The sequence below is a fragment of the Brachyistius frenatus genome, unplaced genomic scaffold (assembly GCF_029030835.1).
Source record: "Brachyistius frenatus isolate BFR_SWC_R1_liver_20210118 unplaced genomic scaffold, ASM2903083v1 Contig_35, whole genome shotgun sequence".
NCBI classification, from domain to species: Eukaryota; Metazoa; Chordata; class Actinopteri; family Embiotocidae; genus Brachyistius; species Brachyistius frenatus.
The window spans coordinates 1,165,751-1,176,945 of record NW_027210634.1 but is presented as its reverse complement, the minus strand read 5'-3'; the positions used below and the strand labels follow the sequence as shown (position 1 = coordinate 1,176,945).

At 41.6% G+C, this 11,195-nt stretch overlaps 1 protein-coding gene across 1 annotated transcript in view; it reads left to right on the top strand.

The window, feature by feature from the left end:
* Window positions 1-5,276: 5,276 nt before the first annotated feature.
* fnbp1b (formin binding protein 1b) overlaps window positions 5,277-11,195 on the top strand; it is a 62,334-nt gene continuing 56,415 nt past the window's right edge. The window contains exon 1 of the mRNA XM_069700837.1: window positions 5,277-5,415. Coding sequence (XP_069556938.1) covers window positions 5,392-5,415 — 24 coding nt within the window. The 5' untranslated portion in view covers window positions 5,277-5,391. The remainder of the gene's footprint in view (window positions 5,416-11,195) is intronic.

The following is an 11,195-nucleotide window of genomic DNA, read 5'->3' as shown; positions in this document are numbered from 1 at the left end:
CATTATTTTTTTAGTAATATTTATGGAGAATCAGATACATTTTGTTGTTGGGAATACAGAGAGGTAGAAAACTCAGATATTTTGGGATGGACACGGTTCCATTTTTAAAAAAAATGTTGTTTAATTCAACCCCTACAAATGATTTAAACTGGTTTGCATTCCAGGTATTTAATAGCCTCAAGAAGTTGAATCTGGAAGGCAACAGCTTTGACTCGTAAAAAAACCGCCTGCAGGGAAAGTTTGCTTTTAAACTGGTTGGGGCAGGATGGTGTTTCAAAATGCAGTTTAAATCAACAAACCTGAGCCACAGGTGACATGTTATGGTATTTCCTCCAGGTACAGTACACACAGTGGATAGTCTGATTCATTTAGTGAATATGTGGCGCTCCATCAGATAGATAATATCTACACACATTTATATAAAACGGCTCACATTTGCAATGGTTGATGTTACTGCAACCTGTGGTAGAAAATAAAACATTATCTTATATAAGATGGAGAGTTAGTAAGGTCTCATGCGCTGTTTACTTTGTGTCCTGACAGGATGTGTTACATTATTAAAGGCAGAAACTTGTCACGCTCAGTTATCAAAGCTCGATCTAAGTGTGTTTGTGTTACTGTTAGATATATGGGTGTGTGCATGTAATAACACTGTATTTGTAGTTGTGGTATCATTTTACATATCTTTGTGGCAAATTAAGGGAACACTACATTTACTTGGTGTTTTATTCTGTGTTCAGAATTCTGTATTAATGTGAATTTTTGATGATTTGAATACATTTACCTGGTGATGCAGCAACAAAAGTTGGCTGGTCCACAGGAATTTAAATGAAGCTGACAGATTGATAAAAAAGAAAAAAAAAAACAACCTCTGAAGCTACATAAAGTAAACAAGGTGAAAGGGAGTCTGCACTCCTTAGTGGGAAACTGTCAAGTCTAAGTGAGCGATGGGACCACTCCGAAGGAAAGGATCCAGATCTTGGAGGATAGATTGAGAGTTTGGGGTCACTTCCAAGATCTCTGTTGGCTCTGGATACTAAAACTCCTCCATCTGGACAGTGTAAAAAAACTTCACAGAAGTTGCCGCTCCATGCCCTTGTTGGGAACTGCTGAGAAACCTTGAGAGGAGTGACTTGAGAGAAACAATTCGATGAATGTGGTTTGTTGTGACTGGATAGCTCTGTGTGATCCGCAGTTAAAGCTAAACATCCAGTTGAAACAAAGGGTTTTTAAAAGGGGTGATGGTTGGAGACGGATGATCTACAGGCTGATATGATGTAAAGCACCCGACTTTCCTTTTGTTAATTTGATTCAATTAGTCAGATTTTGTGCATACAGATTGGTGTCTGCCAATGGAACGAAAGGGCCTTGTGCACTCTCTAGTGGCAAATCCAAACAATATCTAGGGGGATGTCATCAATACATTAGATTACCTTGTCTTCTTATTAAAGGCACAATGATCTGAACAGCTGCCCTCGCACACCAATGACACATTGAATATCCCCTCCAGGCATGTTTTTAAATGAATATAAACTACTTAACTTTGAATAATAAGCCACGTCTGATATAGTTTTAAATAAATAAATGGATAAATTATCTTCTAAAAAAAACAAAAAAACATTAAAAGACATCCACCTCTTCTCAGTTAAAAATGATTTGTGATGTCACAAATAAAGCTCATAGGCCCGCCCGTTCAAGTACGATTTTCAAAGAACTCAGAGAAACTTTCCCCCATGCAGAAGATAAATATGAAAACAAGTTTATGCTTTTGAACTTCACACATACATCATTCTGCACACAGAAGCTCAAACATTCAAATGTTTATAGTGAGAAGAAAAATAAATGTTTGGGTGGAGAGAAACTTTAAAACGTTCTTGATCCATTACACTGAATATAATAATCAACATTATTTTAAATGTATTGTTGTAAATAAAGACATTGTTGTGTTGTGATGCAGGTTATGCGTGTGGAAATGATGGAAAGATTATTTTATATGATGGAAAGATTATTTTGTTTTTTTCCTTTTTATGTACATGTTATGTTATACTTTGCATAAACAGGAGGGATATGATGGAAAGGAAAGATTTGTCTCTTCCTCTTGTTTGCATTGTGGCTCCGGAAAGTCTCAGGCCCCCCCCCGAAAAGTTTCCTTTGTTTTCTGTCTCATTTGCAAGTGATTCTTTCCGCATCTAATTGACGACTCCCCTGTGTCCTTATCTTGTGACCTACAACCAACTCTGTATTACCATACATACAGGTACAAAGGGAATGGGGGTGACTGTCAACTGTTTGTCAAGCTGACCTACGGAGGAAGGAAGTCCCCTTCTTTGCTGGACACCTCTCTTTGATGGTGCATGTATGTGTTCCTTCTTGCAAGAATAAATGTCCGATGTGTTTGATTTTGAACCAAGCCTCTGGAGTAATTTTTCCAACAGGAAAATTTCCAGTACACAACAGCAATATACCAAACAAAACTCAAGTAGGGAGACATTACTCATCAGTATCTCTGAAGACTTTTTTTTTATTATTTTTTATAATATACTATGTGTAAACAAATGGCTGCTCTTAAAAAAAAAAAATCTCAAACGCAATTGTGTAAGGTAAGAAGCATGCATACCGTGAAACGTTTGAATCATTTTGACAGAGCAGCCCTAATTAAACTACATTTCAACATAATCACTGGCTAAATGTCAAGAGCCACATAAAGACGATTACAAGATCAGCCTTCTATGGTTTTTAAAACAGCAAGAATTAAAAGGGATTTCTGTGTAAATAAGACATTGTTTTCAGCTGGCTGAACTGTCGTAATGATGTCATCACAGGTCTCAGTAAAAATTCAATCAGACAGCTGCAGCCGATGCAGAGTGCTGCTGCCGCGAAGGCTTCACTAACACCGAGAAATTGGAGCACATTACACCAGTTCTTAAATTACAATCACTGGCTTCCTGTGTGTCAAAGGATTGATTATTAAATCTTATTACTCTTGTATAAAGCCCTGAATGATCTTGGGCCCGAATACATCTCTGATTTACTGAAGCACACTGACCTCTCAGGGTCAGCCAAGCAAGGTGAAAGCTTTTTAGTTCCAGTGCTTTTTTAAATTGTCTTTTAAATGCAATTTTAATTTTCTCTGAATGACTCTTTTTTTTCCCCCAACTATTTCTATATAGTACTAAAGTAAAGTGCTATGAATTGTCTTGTGTCTGAATGGCACAAACTTATTTTGCATTAGATTTCTGTAAAATCCTAATATAATGGCATAGGTGTGTGTTAAAATTGCTGCCCTGTTTTTTGTCTCATTGAAACTCTCACAATTCCCGGTTGTGTGTCACATGCTCCATAAGTTAATAATGATAGCTAAGTCTAAGCGTGATGAGCCCCGCTTCTTTTTTCTTTTTTGAATTTAATGAAATGCTCTTTCTTCCCAGTGGCGTCTCTCGCTAGTTTCTACCACTAGATGGCAGTGTTGTTGTTGTGATACAGTCCATACCATTGAACTGAATTGGTCTTCATCATTAAAGGGATCATCACTATAAAAATACCACCATAATTATGTGATAATAATGATAGATAGTCACGATGACCGCTATCAGTGTCTGATTTGGTGAATGTCTAATGTTTGGATGACATGCTGTTAATACAAGCCAAACTAAAAATGCAGGTGTCTCACTAAATGTGCTTCTTTCATTGCAAACATTTGACTTAGTTGGAAAAGCACAGGTTTTTACCAAATAAGTACATTGGTACTATATCTGCAATTGGTAATAATAACTAGTCAGTAAAGCATGTCAATGTAGCAGAGAGAGTCATGTCAAGTTGCCCTCTGTGAAAAAGCCACAAAAATATACGCTAATCAGCCAAAACATTAAAACCACAAGAGAAGCATCAAGTTTAATACAACAGTCCATCAATAAATCCTCCTTTTATAAGGGTCATAATGTTTAGTTAGTATTCAATCTGACTGAGAGATGTGTTGATTTATGTAAATATCATTTGAGGAACTGTACTTTGTGGTGCTGTTGACATGCACTGGAGAGGTGTTCATAATACTTTGTCCCTCCTATTTAAATGAATTTGGTTTGTCAAAATATTAGGAACACCACCACCACAACAACAACAACAACAACAGCAGCAACAACAACAACAACAACAACCGACAGTTGCTCAAGATGCAGGGATGCCTTGCATGCTGAGATTTTGACAAAGTCAGGAAATCCATGATCAATATGAAACAAGAAGGAGCAACTCTGATACTGGGGTAATGAACGACTTGGAAACCTGTTGCAAGCCTGAAATCTATTCTGAAGATGATGGCAGCGATAAATTGACCCTCAATGATGTTCCATAAAGAGTTACAGCACATAACTGGTCACAATTACCTTCACTGACAATTAATAACTGTATGCAAACCCTGAACACCCGCTGCGGCACAATGATTTGCATAAATTCCCAGTGAAGCAAATAGATCAACAGAAAAACCGAGCCATATCACACTCGAACCGCCCTTCTATTCCTAGATTCTTGGTGACGGAAAGCTTCTACAAACACATTCAACGCAACATCCTGTGTGCAGAGTGGAGACTTGGAGTTCCCGTGGGGTGAATATTGAGTAAATCCAGGATGGGTGTTGCCACGCATGATTAACGTGTTTAAAAAAAATAAAAAAATAATTATTTGTTTTAATCATAGACTGATAGAAAGACAGACAAAAAGGGCAGAAAGAGAAAGTGTTAAGGGTTGGCTGCCCAGAGGTTGAAACCCTCTGGGGGTATTTCAATGAAACATCTGCCATGGGTGGTGACCTTTCTGAACCTCCCACCAACACCCCCCCCCCCCCACCCACCGCGTTCCTCCCGCATTCATTTCAAATCGGAGCTTCTCGCCGGCTCAGTCGCACAGAGGAGATCGTGGCACAGCAGAGATATTAGTCTTTATAGGAGAACCCTGCAGTGACACCCCCCCTCCACCCCCCCACCGAGCTTCTTCTCTCTCTTTTTTTTTTTTTTTTTTTTTTTGTGCTTGCCTGTGCGCGCGCACAGAGAGCAGCTGTCATTGGGTCCAAAGCGGGTGCCCGAGCGCGCTGCCTATAGCGAGACTATCCTGTTTGAAGATTATGCAGCAGCAGCAGCAGCAGCAGCAGCTCCTGGCCATCTTGTATCAAGACAGGATGAGACTCTGAAAAATAAATAATAACTACGAGCTCAGGAGTAGGTTGTTGTTGTTGTTGTTTTTTTTTTTTTTTCCTTTTTTTTTTTTTAACGTCAACTTACGGCGAATATAACAACATAAAAAAAGCAAAAAAAAAAAAAAAAAAAAGCACGTCTGTCGTCCGCGCGTGTGTGCTGGAAACACCTCAGTTGTGGATTATTCCGAGGACGTCGTACTGGAACCATGAGCTGGGGGTCAGAGCTATGGGTAAGTCTCAGCGTGCACTTTGCATGTTTTTCGCTTATTGACGCGCCCGTGGGGATATAACGGTCTTCCGATCGCGTAAACGTGTCCACGACGAATGCGCAAAGGTTCCATTTTTTTGTTGCCGCTAAAAACGGCGTTTCGTCTGCGCCTCTGCGTGGATGTGTCCAGCCCGTGGTGACATTAGCTAACGGTGTGTGTGTGTGTGTGTGTGTGTGTGTGTGAGGGGGGGGGGGGGGGGGGGGCTTCATTTGTAGCGGTGATCGCTGACGATTATGGATTTTGGCTTTAATGTGTCAACGATGGTTGTTAGCGAGGAAGGGTGTGTGAGCGAGAAGAAGATTTTTTTTTTTTTTTTTCCCCCAGCTAACATGAGCTCACCGTCCATTTTAGTTTATATTTCAAACCACGCTTTGCACACACCCCCTCACAATATCTGGAACAGAGCAAAAATACCCCGATTCCAGCAGAGCTGCTTTACTGGTGGTGGTGGTGGTGGTGGTGGTGATGGTGTGACCGTGTTGCAGTGGCACTTGTTCTCCGTTACCATGTGCCAAACGTGGAACAGGCAGGTACATTTCACAGGCTGTGTTACCACAGGAAGTGCTTCTCTCATTTATAACTTGCACGCAGAAGGGCACTAAAGCACTGCTGGAGTTTTTTTTTATTTTTTTTTTTTTTAACCGCTTAACTCACTAATTATTGCACTTAAATAACACTTAACGCTGATTTCAGTCCAGATTTCTAATCATAATAAGGACGCATCTTGAAATGAACGCCCCCAAATTACATGTAGAAATCTCAGGCTTTGATTTTACCGTTAATTTACCACACAAAAAAAACAAAAAACAATTTTTTTTATTTTTTTTTATTCCATCATCCTCCACGGTTAAAACCAAATCCCGGTGGATACAGGGTGACCTTATATCTTATTCCTGGTAAAGTGGGTTCATCGAGCTACACGAAAACCTCCGCGAGCAGCAGCAGAAGACAAAGTAGAAGCCCGGTTGACCTCACTATAATAAATTCCTCCACCATGATGTCACCTTTCATCCCGCAGAAATTGACTTTCGAAGCGTTTTCCAGCCAGCTGGTCGCTCGCCCTTCATCAGGGGCGGCCGCTGCATCACAAGGTGCTCGCACTTGAAGGGGCAGGCGTGTAAATTGGAGGGGGGGGGGGACGCAGTAATGCAGATTACAGGACTGGCTCTCTGAAACTATTTTTACGGCTTGGTAATAAGCGGTTGTGGCCGGTGGAATTCCTGACTGTCAGGGTTTTTGTTTCAGCGACTCGTGTTGTCGTTTTGTTGTGGAAATGATCTGCGAAGGCAGTCCTTCCTTGCTGTCTGCGCCGACCGACCGACTTCCTGGCAGAGAGGTGCCGGCTTGTTTTGTCGCAGGATTATCATCGCACATGTTGAGTAAATGGCGGTGTGTTTTCAGTGTGTCAGCGCAAACATGCATTACTGCGGGCTCGCAAGTTGCTGCAGGGAGTTGGCATTTGAAGGGTCAGGTTATATTGACATAGACTCCAATTGCACCTCTTTTCACGTCGACATTTATGACAACAACAGCTTCTTTTTTTTTTTTTTTTTTTTTTTACTTGTGGTGCTCGATTTCACAAATGTCTTTGCTCAATTTTCATCTGAAGGCCACGGATTCTTCACAACACCCAATTAGACAACTTCCTTTAAGATGCAATGTGAAGCAAATTTTGCTCTGACACAAGCAGGCTCTTTCTCTTTTTTTCTTTTTTAACTGACCCAGTAGCAAAGGGGTCTGGAGGTAGTTAAATGAGTGATGTGTTTTCCTTTCTAGAAAATAAGGGATGGGGGGGGTAACTCCACTGAATTCTCCGGTAATTTACCTGGTCCAAAGTTCACAAAGAAAACCAGCCAGCAGCCCACATTCTTCGCATTTTCCCCCCGTGTTGTCACACTATTTTTTTTTTTACTTTTCTCCTGCAATGCCTGACCGAGAAACACTATTGCCCAGGTAGTCATGCAAAGCCAGCGTAGCCGTGAGGCACTTCGCAGGCTTTCATGTGTACTTTTGAGTCTGGAAAAGGTTTGCAAGTTTTTTTAAACAGCGACTGAGCTTTTGCAGAGAATAATGTATTACAACCAGATGCTATGTTTTTTTTGTTTTTTTTTTCCCCTTACTGGACTGAATGGAATCCAGACACTTGTTTCTTTAATCTTGGTCTTTATGCTATAGGGAAGCAGTCCGCGACACTCTACAGGTGGTTGTTGCCACTGGAGAAAACACACAGCTTGTTGTTGTGTGTTGTTGTCTAGAAACCAGATCAAACAGCAGAACGCAGAGGGAAGTCGCCACTGCTGCATGCAGCAGCTACTACACTTTTATGTAGAACAAGACCAGGATGTTGAGGGTTAGTACCTGCATATAAATAGGGCAGCAACCAGCCATTGTTTTAATTTCAAGTCTGTGAATAACTGTCTTTATTTGTTCAAATAAATCAACAAAACAAACATCCAACCAGGAAACTTCAAATGTCTTGTTTTGTCTCATTACCAGTTAAAATATATATATATATATATATATATATCCGTGTATATCTGTAAATATATCCTTTACTGTGATAATGAACATAGATAAACAGGTAACATTTGAGAAGCTGAAATAAGAAAGTGTTTTACATTTTTGCTCCAAAAATAGCTTGATAATTAACTGATTAATGTAATTGTTGCCTTCAGTTCATTGCCTAATCATCTCAGTTCTAGTTATTAGCTGTGTATGATTACAAAATCCTAAATCAGGTACCCGATTCGTCACAAAATAATCAGTATTTTGGACGCTAAATTAATTCTGCAGTTTTCATGATCGCTATCATTGAGGAGCGTCTGCTAAAAAAAAAACCCCGAGATGGTGCAACCTGACCGATGAAGGATGAGGCACCGTGTGCACGGCTCGTTGCCGTCACGCTGCTCATCCTGTTGTTCCTCGTGGTGAACAGGAAAGTAAGTGACATGCTCAGGAAGTGACGTCAGAGAGAGTTTCTCGACCTCTCACCAACACGACTGCGGCGAGGTAGTGCAAACAGGCCCTGCTGTGATATTACAGTTTTGTAAAATCAGCAGAATGGAACAATTTTACTTCAAAAGAAGACGAGGACGGCTATACTTTAGCTGAACTGTATCAAATTACATTGATCGCACAGTTTATTTGATCGGATATTGCGAATATGGGCCACGGCACGACTTGAAAAGAGTACTTCCACGCAGAGAAAGCAACCGAGCAAATAAGCAAACGCAAATGATTGTGGTGGGCCTCTGTTGTTTGAGCTGTGTGACTCACTAAGAGTATAAAGCACCAGCCAGTTGACTCCAACAAATTTGAATACCTTCGCTGCAACGTCATAGCCCTGATTATAGTATTCGCAGTGTTCTTAAAGACAGACTCCGGGAATGCTTGCTGCCGTCGCTGTCTTGTCCTTGTACCAACGAGCTACCAATAGAAAGTGTTACAAAAACAATGTTTGCGAACAGGGTCCATCTCCCACTGAGCTCAAACCCCAGGTATTAAACTTCATTGCATGTTGGCAGAACTGTCCGTAGAGTAATGACATGTTCTGGTTGTTGGCCCCAAAGTATTTGGCCCCGATTCTTGGGAAATAACAGCTGTTTTTTTTTTTTTTCCGTGCAAGCAGAGAATGAAGTAAATGGGTCAGATTCACATGCACGTGCAGTACGAGGACCCCGAGCCCCCTTTCCTTAAATAGTCACGACGTGCTAATGCGACCACGGAAGAAGGAAGTCAAATGTGGTGGAACACGTGACTGTTTCACAGTGAAACTAGGGTTTTTAAAAAGAAGAAGAAAATACACAATTATTTAATAACTACCTATCGAGGCATGGCACTCTTAATCAAGTCAGATTCTCTTGACGTGTCGAAGAAAGCCTAGAAGGAAGGAAGACCACAACGTTTACTGGCGCGGATCTAGACGGTGATCTGAGCAGCTGAGGTGCAAAGTTATTGGGCCACAAACAAAAACACACACAATGTTCTCAAACTAAATATCAACAGTACATAAGTAGCTAAAACTGAAAAGAGAAGTTAGCCTCACTCTCTGGCTTTAAGAAACAATGTGACTGCTACACCTTTTCACTATGACACACCTTTGAACGTTTCACTTCTCTCCTGCGGCTAATTCGGGAACTGGACGCGAGTTACTTTTCTCACAGTTCCACGCAGGAGTGCTCAAAGACTCCTCGCAGCACCGGAGGATGTAAAAGTGTCTTTCCATGTCACGCAACTTATTGATGAGGCAGCATGGACAAGGTTGAAACTCTACTCAAAGAGCAGCAGCTCAAGGTGAGTTGAACCGGACTGGGGTAAAAGAATAGGAGGCATAATGGATGGTTTCCAAATTGGTTCCCACTTTTACAGTTCTATTGTTCAGATTGTGTGTTACTTCGTTTTGTACTGTAGTTGTCTCGCCATCGGCACGTACAGATAAGTTCTCTTGTTCGGCCGGTCTTCTTAAATTGCAGGCACACCCTTAATGCAATTTAAAAAGGAAAAGTGGTGTATTGTCTGGAGAGGCTCGTTTCCTCCTGTTCCGTTAAGTGGCGGTTGCCAGACGTTGCCAGAAGAGGAACAGACGGGAGAAGTTCAATCCAAAACCTCATGGTCTTGTTTGTGTCGATTTCACTCGTGCATTCCCAGCAGTTGAGACATCAGAGCGAGATCTCCCGGCGGTGTTGTTTGGAGCTCGGTGTGAGACTGAGATTTCCTCCATCTCATCTTGACTCAGACCCCTCCACACCCCCCCCGCTGCTCGCTTGACATTCAGGGCACTTCCAGGACCTGGAACCTGAGCTACTTTGTTTCCCTCTGTCAGTGTGTCGGAGTCAGCGGGGGGTCAGAGACTGAAACCTTCAGCCGGACGACAACAGACCTCCCCATTAAATCGAACACTCATCGCTCACCCCACCTGCCGACTCACTGATACCACCTCAAGCCAGATTTTCTCTTCTCCTCTTTCTCTGAACCCCCCCCCCCCACACACACACACACCTGTGGTGAGGGTAAAATGGTGATGAATGGATTTAAATTTGATCTGATGGCACCCCCGGGAGGGAAGAGCAAAAAGAAGCCAGTAAGAGGAGGAGGTGAGGTGAGGGGTGTGTGTGTGTGTGTGTGTGTGTGTGTGTGTGTGTGTGTGTGTGTGTGTGTGTGTTGGGGGGGGGTATTAACGCAGAGTGGGCAGAGTGACAAATAGGACGAAGAGACATTTCTGTATTGTCTGACCCTTTGTTAACCAGCAACAATTTTGACATCTTATTAACCACTGAAGTCTAATGCAGAATTTGCGAGCGTTTTCCGCTTTAAGGGTCTTAACACGATAAGAAATTAAGCATCTTTGAGTTTTGAACCGTTGGTCAAAGATACTTGAAGACGCGCTCTTCAACTAGAGGATGCTGTGTCAGTGTGACACCTCGCAACAGCGTGAAAAGTAGCGGCGAGCCATATCGTATCGTTCACGCTAATATCGGTGATTAAAAAAAATAAAAATAAAAATAATTGTGCCGTGATACTGACGATATTCTATAAGTTGAGTATGTAATGGCGTCATACCGTTACGCAGCGTGAGGGTGCGACGTACGTTATGTGTGCTCACGAACAACAACAACAACAACAACAACAACAACAACAACAAGCGGCTAAAAGCAGAGCTCTTTGATACAGAAGCTGATTCTCACTCCCGAGTTACTGTTGTTGTTTACGAACCGTAGAGCTGAGGGCTCTTTTTTTTTTTT